Below are 19,515 nucleotides of genomic sequence, written 5' to 3' on the forward strand. Positions count from 1 at the left end.
CTTCCCGGTGCTGTAGATTGAACCAGGGTCTCTTGCATGCTAAGCACACACACTACCACTGAGCTGCATCCTTAGCACCCACTTTTAAATTTATTTATTTATTTATTATTATTTTTTAAAAAGTATATTCTTTTTTTTATATGTATATTTTATTTTTTATTTATTTTTATGTGGTGCTAAGGATTGAACCCTCAGCTCTACCGCTGAGCCATAATCCCAGGCCCCAAATTTTTTTAAACTGAAGTTTTGTGAACATTTCAAGATAAGTTATAAAATGTTTAGATATTACAATTTTGTTTGTTTGTTTTAATAGTATTGGGATTGTACCTAGGGGTGCTTTATCACTTTCTCTCTCTCTCTTTTTTTTTTTTTTTTGTGGTGCTGGGGATTGAACCCAGGGCCTTGTGCATGCAAGGCAAGCACTCTACCAACTGAGCTATATCCCTAGCCCTCTATTTTCCTTTTGATACACCGTTTACTATGTTATACAGGCTGTCCTCCAGCTTGCTGATGCTGGCCTCGAACTTGTGATCTTCCTGCTTCAACTTCCCAAGTCTCTGGGATTACAGGCATGCACCATCAAGCCTGGCTAAGATATAAAATATTTTCAGTAAATACATTATGCTAAGATCTTGAGAATTACTGCGGATTTGTAGATTGATTCGTCTAACTAATGGAACTGAAGTTAAACTGATTTTAAAAGAGTATATTTTGTTTTTTAGAGATTTCTGTGCAGCAGTTGATGACTTTAGAAATGAATTTAAAGTTCCTCCATTTCAAGATTGCATTTTGAGTTTCCTGGGATTCTCAGATGAAGAGAAAACCAATATGGAAGAAATGACAGAAATGCAAGGTAAAATTTAGCATAATTTAAAAATGATGTGTATTTTATTCTCTAGGCCTGCTTAATTACTTCCTTTTAAAGATTTAATCACTTTCTTTTAAAGATTTAGGGTCGCAGATAAGTAGTTTGGCTTATTTATGCTTTTATGCATTCCTTTTTAGGAGGTAGCTATTTAGCGGTTGGAGATGAAAGATGCACTCACCTAATAGTTGAAGAGAATACAGTAAAAGAACTTCCATTTGAACCTTCAAAGAAACTTTACGTTGTCAAGCAAGAGGCAAGTAATTCTGGAATGAATTTTTTCTTTCTTTCTTTTTTTAAACAACAGTAATAGCTTCTTTGTTAAGGTTTATAAATTAAAATATTTTTTCTGTCATCTAGTGGTTCTGGGGAAGCATTCAAATGGATGCTCGTGCTGGAGAAACTATGTATTTGTATGAAAAGGTATGTTTTTTTTTTTTCCCTTTGGTACTTGTTCTGTGGACTTGACTGTATAAAAATAATACTTTTCTATGCAGAAGGTTTAGAGAGCATGATATAATTAGCACGTATATCATATCTTATGATGTGTATGAATTTCAAAATAAACAATTGTGTATAAAGCAGTATTCTTAGCCTATAAAGATTTAAGTGAAAGTATTCAATGTAATGCGTATTATTTTAATTGAATATATGTCATTCTGTGTTACCATTATGAATAGTAACATTCCTGTGTTTAGAAACTTAGAACCTTAATGAAAAGATATATTTGTACACAATTACAGCCTAGAATGATGTGTGCTACAATTGCATAATGTATTCTAGGGAGCCTTACTCCGAGACTCAGGATTGAAAAGGGCAAATATATGTAGAGGCTAACAGATAAGGACATTCAAGTGCATGTGGGAGGTAGAGAGTCTGAAATCTTGAGAGTATATTAAAATAGCAAGTAGTTTAAAAAAAGAATATGGGAAAGAAGGCCAACAGATAAAACTTAATAGCCAGAGTCAAGAAGTTTTGAATATGTTAAGGAGTTGATTTTATTCATAAGGGCTAGGAGTCACTAAAGATTATTAAGGGAAGCAATGTCAGTTAAAAAGGTGACTTTAATAGTAGTATGTAGACAAGGAAAACCCACCCTTTGTATTGGATCTTGATGAACATTAATATCATTCACCAAAACAATAGCAGACTTCAAGAGAAGATTTTCTTCAGTTTAGAATTTAATAATTTTGAGCAAAATATTGAAGATGAGATATGGATTTTTATTTCTCTATAAAATCTAAATTGATACCATATTTTGCTCTTTAGACTCTCTTGTTCTCACTGTTAAGTTTATAACATAAAGTTTAAAAAGTATGCTTTAGATTTAAATAGAGAGCTCTTAAAATCAAGTGTTATTCAGCAAATATTGAAAAGTACTATGTCTAGGCACAGTGCTTAATGTTTGGGTTACAATGGACAGAATATGAATGGTCTCTGCCCCTGTGGAGTTTATGGCCTAATGGAGGAGTAGATGGTAAACAGGCTAACAGATGAGTGTATAATGGTTATAGTGCTATGAAGAAAAAAAATGAGGTTCCAGGGTTAGACAATTACTATGCTTTCTTGACCATTATGTTTTATGTAGCTTCTAAATTGTCTAGTAGAGTGTAGGATTACAAAATTGTGTAAAATCCAGATTTTGTCACTCATAAATACATTCTTCTCTTGTTCCTGTCTCAGTAAAAGAACCATGGAAGTGAAGTGGAACTTTTGTGCTTTTGATTTCAGGCCAATACTCCTGAACTCAAGAAATCAGTGTCACTGCTTTCTCTAAGTACCCCAAACAGTAATCGCAAAAGACGTCGTTTAAAAGAGACACTTGCTCAGCTTTCAAGAGAGACAGACATGTCACCTTTTCCTCCCCGAAAGCGTCCGTCAGCTGAACATTCCCTTTCTATAGGGTCACTCCTAGATATCTCCAACACACCAGAGTCTAGCATTAATTATGGAGGTAATTCACATTTTATCTATCATCTATCTATCTATCTATCTATCTATTTTGGGTATTGGGGGTTGAACTCTGGGGCACTCAACCACTGAGCCACATCCATAGCCCCATTTTGTATTTTATTTAGACACAGGGTCTCTTGAGTGGCTTAGTGCCTTACTTTTTGCTGAGGCTGGCTTTGAACTAGAGATCCTCCTGCTTTAGCTTCCCGAGATGCTAGGATTACAGGCATGCACCACCATGCTCAGCAGTAATTCACATTTTAAAAAAATGATCTTTAAAATTTAGGGAAGTGAAATAATTGTTAAGACTATAAATTCCGATGGCAGTGAATACAAAAGACTTTGTCTTTAACTACCTTTGTTATAGTTGAGAAAAGACAAATGAAAAGGTAAGCATGATAGTTCTTCTAGTGGATAAGTGCGTATTGCATGCCAAGTGCCTTATGCATTTTCTGTATTTATAATAGGTTTTTATTATTCCTATTTTACAGATGATTAAACTGAGGTACAGAGAAATTAAGTAATTTGCCACTACTAATGAGTAACAGAGTTATTTAAAAAGCAAATTCTTTTATTTAAAGAATTTTTTTTTTTATTGGTGCATTATATAGAATAGTGGGATTCGTTGTTACATATTTGTACGTTCACATAACATAATTTTGGTCAATTCCCTTTTACCTCCTCTGCTCCCTCCTTTCATCCTCCTTTTCTGCTCTACTGGTCTCTCTCCTATTTTCGTGAGATTCTCCCTGCTTTTTTTCCTTTTTTCTCTCTACCTTCCCCATGTGAGAGAAAAACATACAATCCTGATTTTCTGAGTTTGGTTTATTTCACGTAATATAATGCTCTCAAGTTACATTCATTTTCTTGTGACATAATTTTGTTCTTCTTAATTTATGAATAAAACTCCATTGTATTTATATACCAGATTTTCTTTATCCATTTATGTGCTGACAGATACCTAGGCTGGTTCCATAACTTGGCTATTGTGAATAGTGATGCTGTAAACATGGGTATGCTTGTATTGCTATACTATGTTTTTTAATTTTTTTGGAATAATGCCAAAGAATGGTATAGCTGAGTCATAAGGTAGTTCCATTTCTAGTCTTTTGAGGAATTTCTACATTGATTTTCATAGTGATTGTATTATTTACCCACCAATAGTATATACAAGTGTCCTTTTCCCCTACATTCTCCACAATATTTATTGTTATTTTTTATTTTTGCTAACTGCCATTCAAATAGGAGTGAGATGAAATCTCAGTGTAGTTTTGATTTGTATTTCCCTGATTGTTAGAGATGTTTTGTATTTCCCTGATGTTAAATGATGTTTCATATGGCCATTTGCATTTCTTCTTTTCAAAAATATCTGTTTAGAGCTGGACATTGTAATCCCAGAAATTTGGGAGGCCGAGGCAGAAGGATTGTAAATTCAAGGCCATCCTTGGCAATTTAGTGAGACCCTGTCTCAAAAAATAAAAAAGACTGGGAGTTTAGCTCAGTGGCAGTACCCTTGAGTTCAATCCCAATTTAAAAAAAAAAAAAAAATCAGGCTTGGGCTGTGGCTCAGTGGTAGCATACTTTCCTGGCATGTTTGAAGCACTGGGTTCAATTCTCAGCAACACATATAAATAAATAAAATAAAGATCTATCAACAACTAAAAAATATTTTTAAAAAGTATTAGTTTAGTTCATTTGCTCATTTATTGAGTTTTTCTGGTGTTAAGACTTGAGTTTATACACTCTGGGTATTAATCCTGTCAAAAGAGTAGCTGGTAAATATTTTCTCACATTGTATAGGCTCTCTCCATGCTATTGTTTCCTTTGCTGAGCAGAAGCTTTTTTATTTGATGCCATGCCATTTATTAAGTCTTGGTATTATTTTCTGAGCTCTCTAGGTCCTATTGAGGAAGCTGTTGCCTGCACCTGTGTGTTGAAGTGTTGATTGTATGTTTTCTTCTAGCAGTTGCAAAGTTTCTGGGCTATTCTTAGGGCTTTGACCCATTTTGAGTTGACTTGTATGAGATGAGAGAGAGGGATCTAATTTCATTCTTCTGCATATGGATTTCCAGTTTTTTCAGTGTCATTTATTAAAAAGTTTGTATTTTTTCCAATGTATGTTTTTGGAGTCTTTGTCGAGGATCAGAATACTCTGTAGGTCTATCTCTGTCTTCTTCTGTTCCAAGTGGGAAATTTCTTTGAAATCTATTATCTTTGAAAAACTTTCAGAGCTCTATTGCACACATGTTTTTATGCCAGTACCAATGCAGTATTAGTTACTACAGTTCTGTAGTATAATTACATCCTTTGTTTAGAATTGCTTTGACTATTCAGGCCTTTTATTCTTCCCCAAAAGCAAATTCTTTTTTTTTTTTTTTGATACTGAGGATTGAACTCAGAGGCACTCGACCACTGAGCCACATCCCCAGCCCTACTTTATATTTTATTCAGAGATAGGGTCTCACTGAGTTGCTTAGCGCCTTGCTTTTGCTGAGGCTGGCTTTTAACTTGGATAGGTGTAGGCCACCAGGCCTGGCCCCCAAAACAAATTCTTAACACTAAACAAAATTGTTGGAGATGTTACATGAGTTATGGATAAAATAGGAAGAATGAAGTAGAAGGAAGGTGAGTTCATTTTGTCCTATATCAATACAGGAAGGCTCCTACAATTAACTCCTTTCTTTTTTTTTTTTGAGAATTTTTTAATATTTATTTTTTAGCACAACATCTTTGTTTGTATGTGGTGCTGAGGATCGAACCCGGGCCGCACGCATGCCAGGCGAGCGCGCTACCGCTTGAGCCACATCCCCAGCCCCTAACTCCTTTCTTGATCATCAGTTTTCCTCCTTTTATTTTTAGTCTGCAAACAAACATTTTATTTTCTAGATTTAAGAAATGAACAAACAAAAATTCAAAACCTTTTTGACCCCATTAAATTCTCCACTTACTGTCCTGTTTTTCTGTTCTCTTTGACATAAGTATGCTTCAAAGAATTACCTTGATCCATTAACTCATTTCCTGTTTCTCATTATTCTTTTTTTTTGAAGTTTTGAGGGATTGGTTCTTTATTTCAAAAAGACACTTGTCAGTATTCAGTATTAAAACAGTTGCACTATTGTTTTTCTTTCTTCCAACTGGCCCCAAAGAGACCACAACAAAGGAGAATACATTTTAAGCCAATAAGCTGCAGGATGTACACCTAACAGACCTCAGGAAACTCACCTAAAAAAGTGGGGATTGGGCTGGGAAAGAAACTTTGAAAGATCAGCACACTGCCAGCCCAGACTGCAGGACTCTTACAGCCAGACGGGGTGGCCAGTTACCCCAACCCCAAAGATGCAGTTTCAAAATAATATAAAATTTAAAAAGTTGTGTACATAAGCTATTCAAGATTCTCCAGCACTGACTGATACAAAGCACAATGAGATGGCACTTTTAGATACAGCAGCTTCAGACCCAGAAAAGTCATTTAGCCATGAGTTCAAATGGCTAAATCAGTGGCCAAAACATAATTTATTTTCTCTTTCTTTCTTTCTTTCTTTCTTTCTTTCTTTCTTTCTTTCTTTCTTTCTTTCTTTCTTTCTTTCTCTCTCTCTTTCTCTCTCTCTCTCTTTCTTTCTTTCAGCAGGCAGGAGAGCAAATAAGTGGTCACCACAAGATTAAGGGGGGCCTATGATCCATTCTGTGAACACTTGGGAAGTGGGTAGAGATGGGAGAAAAATTTAGTCTCAGGGCTAAGAATATGGCTCAGTGGTAGAGCATTTGCCGAACATGCACGAGGCCCTGGGTTCAGTCCCCAGCACCAGAAAAACACAAAGTCTCAGAGTTCTCACAATGTTAATTTGGTCATTTCTGATGAAAAAAAGTAAAAAATAAGAATACAGTTGTCTAAAGATACCTTAAAGCTAAAACCAAAACAAAACCTGAATAGCAAGGTTTTTGTTTTTTTGGCTAATTCCTCTTGGAATCACCTTTTTGGTTTGGCTGGTACTTTGCACAGAGCAATGAGGTTTGCCATAATAGAGTCTTTCCCTGGGCTCTGTTTGGCTCTCAGTAAGGCAGGCCCATTCCTCTTCCTCCTCTATGGAGAGGGCAATAGGGATTAGACTGGAAAGTTACCTTCCAAAAGTGAGAAGGGCATTAGATTGCTGCTTCAGAGCTATGAAATTATTTGGAATGTTTTACAAATGGTTAATGTAACAACACAAAATAATTACAAAATGTGTACATCACAACATGCTTTTAAAGACACTTTGCGTTGTGCTCACATTCCCTTAAATGCTGTTCCCAAAGGTACAAGCCTCTAGCCAGCTTGAATCTCTGGGAAGAAGCAGAGACAGTTTGGTGAAAAAGACAAAGGGGTTGGGGTAGAGGGGGTGTTGAAAGGAAAAAGCAGCCTTCCTCTTAAAGATCAGCCCTCAGTTTTAAGGTCAGCTTTGGGCTGTCTGGCCTCAGGCGGAGTCAGGGTCAGAGGGAGGAGCAGCAGCAGAGCGGGACTGGGGAGCTCTACATCTCATTCAGGTCAAGCAGAGTCAGGTCCAGCATCCTTTGTGTATAGACGTGCTCCTCTTTGGTGCATTTCAGCTTATCTTCCAAATCATCAATTGTCTTTTCCAGTTTGGCTACCTATGTCTCGGCAAACTCAGCGCCGGGTCTCTGCCTCCTTTAGTTTATCAGTGAGAATCTTTATTTCTTCTTCATATTTGTCTTCTTTTTGAGAGTACTTTTCTTCAGCAGCATTCAGACACTTCAGGTTCTGGTCCATCTGTCTGATCTGCTCATCCATCTCTCAGCAACGGGACTCTGCCAGCTCAGCTCAGCTCAGCTTGTTCCTTTGTGCATTCCAAGCCTCCTTCAATAATCACTAACTTACGAGCCACCTCTTCATACTTTCTATCTGCTTCTTCTGCATTGTGCTTAGCTTCTTTGAGTTGGATTTTCTGGAGTTCCATCTTTTCTTCATCTTTTAGGGCCCAGTTTTCAATAACCTTCATACCTCTCTCTCATGAGCAGCTTTTTCTGCTTCCTTTAGCTTTTGCTTAGGCGCTCCTGTGTTGTAGGGACAAATGAGGCAAGGCACTGAAGATAGCAGGAAAGAATTTTATTTGGCTGCAGCCAAGTTCAGAGGGTACAACTTTTGCTGTAATCAATTAATCCCCTGAACCCTGAGTTCAGGGAGTTTCAGAGTTTTATACCCAGTGTGTAAGGGGCGGGGCTCAGAAGTTCACAGTCTGCAGAAGTTCACATAAAAGCAGCTTTTTCTTTTCACTGTTCTGGGCAAGTTAACTCTTCAAGGACAACACCTGAGAAGGGGAGAGCTTCATCTTCCCTTTCTTTTTTTTTTCTTTTTTTTTTTAATATTTTTAATTTTTTATTGTGGGTTGTTCAAAACATTACAAATTTCTTGACATATCATATTCCACACTTTGATTCAAGTGGGTTATGAACTCCCACCTTCACCCCATACACAGATTTCATCTTCCCTTTCTTTCCTCCCCCTGCCAGCTGTTACCATGGGCCCATTTGTAACTTATCTTAAAAAAATATAGACATCTCTGTGAAGCCCAGCTCAAGGCCAGAGGCCTTGTTTGTACATTTCTTCGAAGTACTATACTTGATATGTTTGTGAAAACTTGTAAGGGGGTGTCCAGCACCTGGAGTGCTGGTATCTTCTCGGCCAGTGGCCAAGTAAACAGGGTGACACGAAAATAGGAAGTTTATCTACATTGGACTCTTTTGCAGAGACTCTTTTGCTGACAGTCCCAAAATCAGCCATGGTGAAGAGGGCTTTTCTGTGGAGAAAGGGGGTGCCCACTTCACCTGAACAGGGTCCAGCTCTTCTTCCTACGGTTCAAGGAGGCTACCTCAGCCTCAGCCTGTTCCCCGGCCTGCCTTTCTCCCTCAACTTCCTGCTGGAGGCGCTCAGCCCTCTCCTCAGCATCATCTGCTTGCTGCTGCAGAACCTGGATCTTGTGCTTCACCACCTCGATGGTGGTGATCCTGACCGTGGTGCCCACCCAGCGGCTTCTCGATATCTGCCTTCTGCCTCCTCTTGGCGCTGCAGCTGCTTCTCTGTTTCTCATTGTTCTTTCAGCTCATTCTAGATGAGCTGCAGTCCATACTATATCAAATTGTTCTTTTTTGGGGAGATAGTTTTTATGTAACTCACAGCATTTAGCAATCATTGAATGGGCTATTCCTTTATGAACATATTTTTTCTTCTTGGCTTTGGTGATATCACTCATTTCTTTTTTTTTAAAGAGAGAGAGAGAATTTTTTTTAATATTTATTTTTCAGTTTTTGGTGGACACAACATCTTTATTTTATTTTATATGGTGCTGAGGAGCGAACCCAGTGCCCCGCGCATACCAGGGGAGCACGCTACCGCTTGAGCCACATCCCCAGCCCCAACTCATTTCTTATTCTCTTTTGCCTAACATTTCTCTCCAACTCTAAATCTAAATGTTTTATGTTCTTACTGAGTCATCGTTTTTCTATTATATTCTTTCTAAATGATCTCATTTAATTCCATGATTTTAAATAATATTTATATGTTGATAATTACTAACTATATCTTTTTCCCTATTTAGTTTCCTACTGGATACCTTCTTGTCCAAGTTTGATAGGCATTATAAACTTAACATAGCCAAGTTAGAACATTTGATTCTCTTTACTACTTTGAATTCCTCGATTTTTCTACCATCTTTCATAGTCTTTCTGTAAAAAGGTCTTCTAAATGTTTGTGTTGGTCTCCTAAATGATTGCTTCATTTATGTTGTCTTTCCATAAGCAACACTCTAAAAGCCACTCCCATGCTTTAAAAGTCATTCAGTGGCTTTATGTTATTATAGATTTTTTTGTTTTTGTTTTTGGTATTAGATATTGAACCCAGGATCACTGAAATTTTAAAAGTCTTTTGAGCAGAATAGTTGGACAATTTGTAGTAGATTATTCTAAGAAAGTTGAAAGGTAGTTGGGAAATATCTAGACCATGAAGTAATCTACTGTGATGGATTGGGTCATGAGATAGGACACTAAATCAGGGTAGTTGGTGGTTGAAAAGTATGAAGCCCTGGGAAAATACTGATAGAAAGGAGTAATAAGAAGGGAACAGGGAAGATGAAGGTGAAATATTGATTTAAATGAAAGAAACATTGGCTTGGCACAAATAGGATGTTTATATTTTTCAGGACTATAGTGCAATTTTAATGAAATTCATGTTATATCAAAGTAGAAATGTCTGATAGGTATTTGGAAAAGTTATACCTGGTGCTTGGAAGGAGGATCATGATTAGATATGTAACTCTGACCATAATGGACAGGGAATGAGGTGGTAGGTGCTGATCATAACAGGCAATACTGAAATATATAGTTTGGGAGACAAGAAAAGAAAATGAACCATTAAGTAAATTAATTTAAAAAGAAATAACTATGGGTAATTGGCAGAAAGTTCAGTAGTGGGAAGGGAACAGGGGCCAGTGGGAAGTAGGGGTGGGGTGGGAAGGAGAGGTACTAAGGACTGAATTAGAAAAAAATGTATTCCATGCTTTTGTAATTATGTCAAAATGGATTCTACTGTCATGTATAACTAAAAAGAACCAATTTTTTTTAAAAAAGGAAAGAAAACAAGCATGACATCTACACTAATCTATTAGGTCCTCTATTCAGTTTGTAGATCACTGCCTATACACCATATAATTAAATTAGATCAGTGTGTCTCCATTCCCCTCCCCTGTAATGGCAGACGTTTATGGGTTTGGTCAGTGTAGCCTGAAGTAATGTAAGGAAAGTGGAAAATTTCTTTGAGGTCTATTATCTTTGAAAAGCTTTCAGAGCTCTATTGCACACATGATTTGTTTTCATATAAAAATGTTTAAAAATATTTGGTATTGAATAAAATTGATATGCTGGGCATATATTACCTTGTTTACTTCATGTCACATATTCCTTTTATGTTATATATTCCTCTTCCAATTGAAAAACTTGCCATTAGGAGATATTCTATATGATATTGAAGTATTCTAAACATTTCTTTTCTTTTATTGGGGTGGTGGGTACCAGGGATTGAATTCAGGGGCACTTGGCACTGGGCCACGTCCCTAGCCCTGATTTGTATTTTATTTAGAGACAAGGTTTCACTGAGTTGCTTAGCACCTTGCTGTTGCTAAGGCCGACTTTGAACTCTTGATCCTCCTGCCTCAGCCTCCCGAGCTGCTGGGATTATAGGCGTATGCTACCATGCCCGGTGAAGTATTTGAAACGTTTTGATTGAGAAAATGTGTTTTAACCTTCCATGATTTTTTTTTCCTTTCATGAAATACCTATAAAGTATCCAAATTATATCTTTATTCTACTCTGAATTGGACTGGATGTTTTATATTATGATACTTTGATCTAACAAAAAACTTTTTTTTTTTTTTTTTTAAATTGGGAATTGAATCCTGGGAGCACTCTTAACCACTGAGCCACATACCCAGCCTGTTTTATTTAGTTTTTTAAATTTTGAGATAGGGTCTGGCAAAGTTGCTTATAGCCTTGCCAAGTTGTTTAGGCTGGCTTTGAACCTGTGATCCCCAGCTTTTAGCCTCCTGAGTCACATCACAGGGATTACAGGCATGTGCCACAACATGTGGCCGTCACAAAGAATTTTTAATTAATTTTTTTTCTATTTTTGTTGGGTGTTTCCTTCATATGTATGTAAGAAGTTTTACACAATTAATTTTGTATGATTATAACTATATATATACATATATATATATTTATTTTATTTTTTTTTCTCATACTGGGAATTAAACCTAGGGCCTCATGCATCCTAGGAAAACCTTCTACCACTAAGGTACATTCCCTAGCCAATTTTATTTTTATTTTAATTTAGTTTAATTTAATTTTATATTTTCACTAGAGATTGAACCCAGGGGAGCTCTACCACTGAGATATATCCCTAGTCCTTTTTGTTTTTTATTTTGAGACAGATTTTTACTAAGTCACTGGGACTGACATCAAACTTGTGATCCTCCTACCTTCAGTTTCCCTAGTAGCAGGAATTACAGGCCTATGCTACTGTGCCTGGCATGCCTCCTTTTTTAACCATAGCATTTTTATATGTTACTTTATATTTTATTTTTATTTATTTATTTATTAAATTTTTTTTTTTGTAGTTGTAGGTAGACAGAATGCCTTTATTTTATTTGCTTATTTTTGTGTGGTGCTGAGGATCGATTCCTGTGTCTCACACATGCTAGGCAAGTGCTCCACCACTAAGCCACCACTCCAGCCCCCATTTTATTTTATTATTTTAGCTTTACAAAGATTCCTATTCCTTCTAAATAGAATTTTCAAATGGATTTCTTTTTGCCATGTTGCTTTAACCTTAATTTAGTAAAAATGTTTCTACATACATACACGTGTGCACACATGCCTGCACACACACACTTTTTTAATATCTGCACTGTTTGAGAGTAAGTTTTAGATATGATGTGCTTTTAACTCTATATGTTTGTTTCCCAAAATTGAGGTTATTTCTTAAATAACCACATTATACTTATATAATGAGGAAATTGGCATTGATGCCATGAACTATAGACTCAAATTTCTCTAGTTTTCCCACTAATATCTTTAGAGCTTTGTTTGGAGGTTCTAGCAGGAGAGCACAGATATTGTATACCTTTGAAGATCACTCCTCCTCTAGTGGGGAAGGTTGTCCTCTTTGATTGAGTATGCAGCTTCTTGAAAGATGCCTGTGGAGCAGTGAGGGAGGAAAGGAACACCCGGTAGCCAGCCAGATCAGCCAAATCAACACTTGTAATCACTGGAGTGACAGATTTCACATCTAGATAGCCCCCACATCCTGACCCACTAATAACTGTCCTTTTAAGCAAAGCAAAACCTAAAAGTTCATTTTGTTGGTCTAAGGTCTAATGCAGTATTATAGTTGGTTGCCTTTATCCTCCTCTAGAACAGGTTCTTGTTGTTCTTTGTATTTAATGACCTTTACATTTTTGGGGGCATATGTACCATTTATTAGTAGAATGTGTGTCAAATTGGAATGAGTTATATTTTTGACCATTATATTTTTCTGGCCTTATAATGAAATTTTACTTTAATGAAAATATATATGGTGGTGGTATATTAAGCAGCCCCCCCCCCCCCCCCATTTTGTTAAATCTGTAAAATGTTTGGTACTTAGAGTTGGCTTCCATTAAATCTTTCTTTCGTACCTTTCAGAAACACCGAAGTCTTGTAATACATCTTCTAAAAATTCCACTCCCATTCCTTCAAAGCAGTCAGCCAGGTGGCAAGTTGCGAAAGAGCTCTATCAGACTGAAAGTAATTATGTAAATATTTTGGCAACAATTATTCAAGTAAGTATGGGTTTGGTTTTAAAATGATTGCCAGTGTTCCTAATACATAATCTAGAAAACTATGTTCTTATTTGGATATTTTTGTGTTTTGTTTTTGTTAAAAATATTGTTTCTTATAAAAAGTATGTATGCATATAATTTGAATACAGATATTAAAAATGAAAATGTGTGATGAAAACTGCTATTAGGGAATGGCATTACTCATCCAGAAATAGCACCATTTTTAGTAATCACTTTAAGGAGAGAAAGACCCCGAGTCTTAGTTGGTGGTCTTAGGACAATGTTTGATTCAGAACTATGTAGATTTGGGTTGTCAACTAAAGCAACCAAGAGAGATTCTCCAAAGAATAATGATATTTATTTGGGAATAACAGCATTTTGTTGGGAATATGCAGGTCATAGTATTCAGAGAGGTTGAAGCAAGGGAAAGTTTTTAAAGACAAAAATGTAAAGGATTACATGCAATATTTTGAAATAATAATGCTTGTTCCTGATGGTTAATGAGAGTAATGTCAGTTCAAGGTTGAACAAACAATTGCTGGTCAGATGTCCTTTATGAAAGTACTTTTTGTATAAGATTGTGGTGACTTCTTGGAAATTTTTGTTTTCGGAAGTCTTTTGTGTTTTTACTATCATGCAATTATATCTAAGGACCCTTCCTTCATAACTTCCTGGATTTATTTAGTTTCCTTTGGTTAGAATTGACACAAGGGACTCCATTGTGATTCTGACAACTTTGACATTGTCAAAGTACTGCATTTATATTTGGAAATGGTACAAAATTTTTCTGAAAGTGTATAATAAATCATTGCTGTATTTAATACAGTATACATGAGAAAAAGATTGTCTAAGCAGTAGTAATGAAGCATAACAATATTGATATCAGTAATTTTTTAGTAATCATTTCATGTGACCCATGAAATATGCAGTGGTTATTCTTATATAAAGAATATATACACACACACCCACACATATGTATGTGTGTATATATGTGTGTGTGTGTGTGTGTGTGTGTTTACATTTTTTTTCCTGGCACTGGGGACTGAACTCAGGTCCTTGCACATGGTAGATAAGAGCTCTACCACTGAGCTATATCCTCAGCCCCGCTTACCAATATTGAAATGTACTATGAAGTTATTTCTAAAGAAAAACAATTTTATTGAATCTTTATAGGGTAAGATTGAAGAAGATATTAAGGAGTAAATTGACATTCAGTGCTCTGAAAGATACAATAATAGAACATTATTTAGGCACCTGTAAAGAAAAGGAATAATAGTGGGGCATGGTGGCATATGCCTGTAATCCCAGTGACTTGGGAGTCTGGAGCAGTAGGATCGAAAATTCAATATCAGTCTCAGCAACTTAGTAAATCCTAAGCAACTTAGTGTGACCCTGTCTCAAAATAAAAAATGAAAAGGTCTGGGGATGTGGTTCAGTGGTTAAGTACCCCTGGGTTCTATCACTGGTACCAAAAAAAAAAAAAAAGAAAAAAAAGAAAGAAAGAAAAGGAATACATTAGTTTTAGGTAGTGAAGGAGATAATTTTACATACTGTCAAGAAAATAAAGTTGAGGCCACCAGACTTATCTTGAGTAGACAATAATAGGGAGTTTTTGATGTGAGTTTAGTTTTAAACAGAATTTGTTTGAATTCTTAAAATGACTCCTTAAGGAAAACTTGTACACTGTTGGTGGGATTATAAATTAGTACAACCACTATGGAAATCAGTATGGAGTTTCCTCAAGAGATTAGGAATGGACCCAACTATACCACCCCTCAATATTTATCCTAAGGCATTAAACTCAGCATACATGCATAACTATGATAGGTGCATATCCATACTTATAGCAGCACAATTCACAATAGCCAAACTAGAACTGGCTTAGGTATTTGTCAGCAGATGGATGTATAAAGAAAATGTGGTGTATATATACACACAATTCATCCATAAAGAAAAATGAGATTATGTCATTCACAGGAAAATGTTTGGAATTTGAGAACATCATGTTAATGAAATAAGTCAAACTCAGTAGTTCATATGTTTTCTCTCATGTGGAAGCTATTTTTTTTTTTTAAAAAGGAAAAAAAAAGGTGGGGAGGATCTCATGAAATAAAAAGGAGATCAGTAAAATAGAGGAAAGGGATCAGAGGGAAGGAGGAAAAAATGGAAAGGGGAAATACTGGGGAATAGTATTGGCCAAATTATATTATTTATTTATTTTTTTAAAATGAACCCAGGGCCTCACACATGCCAGGCAAGCATTCTACCACTAAGCTACAACTCTAGCCCCAAATTATATTATGTTATTGTATGCATCTGTGAATATGTAACAACAGATTCCATTATTATGTACAACTGTGATGTACTCATTAAAAAAATGAGGGGAAAAACCCCGATTCCTTCAAGTCCAATCTAATGGCCTTTAATTGCTTATACCATTGGTAAAATGCATGAATAAGAAATGAAAAGACTTCTTTCTTGATGGTCATAGAGATTTGTGTTCACAACTTTTTTTTATTAGCAATAGTTAATGTTTTATGAGGCCTTTTCCTGTTTTAAACTTATTTTTAAATCAGCTTTGCTCTTTCTCAAGGGAAATCATCATAGATGAACTTCTTGTATTTATAGTATATAGTGTAAGTATTTATAGTGAAACAATATGGTTGAGTATCAGAAAATTCCTTTACCGTATACTATTCATGTACTTTGGTAGCCATTATTACCTAGAAATGTAAATCTTTTCACGCCATGGTAAAAGGCACCAAAATTTCAGAATTCTAATTTTCATATCAGTTAAATAAATTCATGAAAACTCCTTTTTAAAAAACCCATAAAATCATTAGACTGGAGACAAGTTTTCATACTACTTTGCTTAGTATAAACTCATCAGTTTTTAAAAAATATATATTTTAGTTGTAGATGGACACAGTACCTTTATTTTATTTATTTATTTTTTATGTGGTGCTGAGGATTGAACCCAGTGCCTCATACATGCAAGATGAGTACTTTACCACTGAGCCACAACTCCAGCCCCTCATCAAATGTTTTATGCAAACCTAAATTCATGATAGTATTCTCTCTAAGCTTTGTTTTAGGCCTAGTGTTTTCTTATTTTGAATTGTATTTGGAATAAATTAGTTTCAGCATAGCTATTCAAACTAAATGAATATCCAGAAAGTTTATTTATTCTATATAATCCTTTGGTGACTCCTAATATAAACTATTGAGCCAAGTATTAAAGAGGATTTCTGTTTTAAAGGAAGTTCTAGTGAAAGAGGAGAAATAATCTAATTGTTACCATGTGGAAAGTTATGAACATTGTAAGATAATAAACATTGCAAGGGAGGTTTAGTTATGCTATTAACTTTGTAAACTGAGAGTTTTACTACTCTTCTAGCTTAGGGAAGGTGTTAGTCTAGAATTCTGTGACTTTTACATCAGAAAAGCAACATAAAGAAAGTAACGATTGAAGTAAAATTTTAAAGTATAGTTATGATTGGTACATGCAAACAATATGGGTGGGAAGTCTGTTTGAGATTGGGCAAACAGTCCAAGTGATGGAAGAAGTATATCATTCAAGGTAGAGTAGCGCGTGGATATAGAGAAAGTTGAGATAAGATGGTCTGTGTCAGACTCGAAGGCCTTTGAACAGTGTATTTATCCACAAGCTGTAGGAAAATTTATAATGTGAAGGGGGAATAATAATTACATCTGACTTATACATTTCAGAAAGATAACTTGGTTTACTTTGAAGATGTTGACTTTGGAGATGTTGAAGAGGGTAGATTGTGGAGATAGAGACAAGTTTGGAGATTATCTTACTAGTTCATCAGAGATTTTGAGGTGCTGAACTTCTTAGGGTTGAATCAGTAAAAATGAAGAGGATATATTTCAGAAATATTAGAAAGGTAGAATCAATAGTTTTTAGCTTCTTTATTTTAATTTTTTGATACTGGCTGTTGAACCCAGGGGTACTCAAAACACAGAACTACATTCCCAAATCCTTTTTATTTTTTATTTTGAGACAGGGTCTCACTAAGTTGCTGAGGCTGGCCTCAAAATTTTGATCCTCTTGTCTCAGCCATGCAAGTCACTAGGATTATAGATATGTACCACTATACCTGACTGTCTACCTAATTTCATATGGGGGATTAAAGCAAATATAGTAGAGCTATTTTAGGATAGTTTATATCTTAAGACTACCGGGAGATTTTTAATGAAAAGTGATGTATTTTGGTTAGGACTTTGAATGAACTGATGACTAGAAAGAGTAATACTTAAAAATTGATTACAGGTATTTTTGAGACCTTTATTGTGTTTTTTTCCCATTCCTTTCCCTCTGATCAGAAATAATCATTATCTGAAATTTTGTACTTATAGATCCCTGGTACACATATCACATATGTGTAAGAATACAAGTTTTATAATCATTTTTATACCTTTAAAGCAAATTACTTTTTTTTTTTTTTTTTACAAATAGAAGTATTCTTGAAATCTATCTTTGTCAATGCATGTAGCTGTAATTCTTTTTATTTTTCAGTACTGGGGATTGAATTCAGGGGTTCTTTACCACTGAACTCCATCTCTAGTCCTTTTTTATTTTATATTTTTCATTTTGAGATAGAGTCTCTCTAAGTATTTTAGAGTCTCTTTAAGTTGCTAAGGCTGGCCTTGAATTTGGTGATCCTTCTGCCTCAGCCTCCTATATTGCTAGGATTGTAGGCATACACATTATTACCCAAAACAATTAATTCTTTTCCTTTGTGATTATACCTATTTTTTTAACGATTCTGTTGTAATAGACATATGGGTTATTGTAAGTTTTAGGTTTCTTGTTTTCTGTTTTTTTTTTTTTTTTATCGTTATTAGCAGTGCTACTGTGGATATTCATATGTAAACATGTCTCCTAGAAAACATTCTGGATAAAAAGTCTGGAATTGCTGAGCCATATGCTATGCACATTTTCATTTTTACTGGAATTTGGTGGTAGGTTGGAAAGTAGGCTTTGTAATGTTAGTCTCTGTGCCTGCTGCAGCTTCTATAGGTGGAACTTAAATTTTCATTAGATTAGGCAAGTGTCCTTGAGGGCAAAAGTTGGCTTTAGTACTAAACTTTTTGTTTTCACTCTGATTTTAACTTTTAAAGTCACCCCAGTTTCTTATGAGCTTACTGATGTATCTGGTTTTTCTTTTCTTTTTGAGAGAGAGAGAGAGAGAGAATTTTTTAATATTTATTTTTTAGTTTTCGGTGGACATAACATCTTTGTTTGTATGTGGTGCTGAGGATCGAACCTGGGCCGCACGCTTGCCAGGCGAGCACGCTACTGCTTGAGCCACATCCCCAGACCTGGTTTTCTTAATTAAACATTTTTAGTTGATTTTTGCAGGTAGGGTTCACCCTACTAGTAGAAATGGAAAGCTTGATTATGTGTATGTGGGTGTGGGTGTGTATTTGGAATTTATAGGTTTGTTTTAAGTTAAGAATTGTATGATAAAACAAAATATAAATGAGAAAAACAAAGAATTATTACTGTTTTACGGGGGCTGAATATGTAGAGTACATGCTTAGCACACAGAGGCCCTTGGTTCTACCCTAACACACAAATAGTAACAAAAATAGTAACAAAATTATTACTATTTTTTAAGAACTCCTAAAATTCTGCTAGTCTACTCTTTACAAATCATACGTCCCCCCCATACACCTTCTATTTGTGTCTGTCTGTAGGGTGAACCCTATGTTCAAAATATGGTTACATCAAAAATTCATTGAAATCCCCTAACCTATGGGACATCATAGCTTAGCAACACAATATATTATAGTGTATACTGCTAGCCTAGGAAAAGATCAAAATTTAAAATTCAGAATATGAACATGGTTTCTACTAAATGCATGTCACTTTCACACCATCATAAAGTTAAAATCATAAGTCAGGAACTGTACCTTTCATGTCATTGGCATCTGTAGTGATGTCACAGTTTTTATTTCTTTTTTTTTTTGTATTTTTCTTTTTTTAATTGGTTCTTTTTAGTGATATATAACAGAATGCATTTTAACATAATGGTAAAAGCATGGAATACATCTTATTCTAATTTAGTCCTTAATACCTCCCATTCCCCTCCACTGCTCCATTTCTTGTTCCCTTTCCTCTGCTCTACTGATCTTTCTGCCATTTATCCTAGTTATGTTTTAAAAAAATAATTTCTTATGGATGTACTTGATGGTGAGATTCACTGTGGTGTTTTCACATATGTATATAGGAAAGTTAAGTCAAGTTCCTTCTATTGTCTTTCCTTTTCTCATTCCTTTTCCCTTCCATTCATTCCCCTTTTTCTATTC

The 19,515-nt window shown here is 35.4% G+C and overlaps 1 protein-coding gene and 1 pseudogene across 4 annotated transcripts in view; one reads left to right on the forward strand and one right to left on the reverse strand.

Annotated features, from left to right (window-relative positions):
* Ect2 (epithelial cell transforming 2) overlaps positions 1 to 19,515 on the forward strand; it is a 79,411-nt gene that overhangs the window by 10,587 nt on the left and 49,309 nt on the right. For all 4 annotated transcript variants that reach the window (XM_046422971.2, XM_046422973.2, XM_058572279.1 and 1 more), the window contains 5 exons: positions 723 to 853; positions 1,006 to 1,121; positions 1,226 to 1,288; positions 2,597 to 2,819; positions 13,043 to 13,179. In XM_046422971.2, coding sequence (XP_046278927.1) covers positions 723 to 853; positions 1,006 to 1,121; positions 1,226 to 1,288; positions 2,597 to 2,819; positions 13,043 to 13,179 — 670 coding nt within the window. The remainder of the gene's footprint in view (positions 1 to 722; positions 854 to 1,005; positions 1,122 to 1,225; positions 1,289 to 2,596; positions 2,820 to 13,042; positions 13,180 to 19,515) is intronic.
* LOC124078234 (tropomyosin alpha-3 chain-like) lies at positions 7,325 to 7,850 on the reverse strand (annotated as a pseudogene).

Source organism: Marmota monax, unplaced genomic scaffold, assembly GCF_021218885.2.
Source record: "Marmota monax isolate L192 unplaced genomic scaffold, Marmota_monax_Labrador192_F-V1.1 WCK01_AAM20220418_F8-fsc00110, whole genome shotgun sequence".
Classification (NCBI taxonomy): domain Eukaryota; kingdom Metazoa; phylum Chordata; class Mammalia; order Rodentia; family Sciuridae; genus Marmota; species Marmota monax.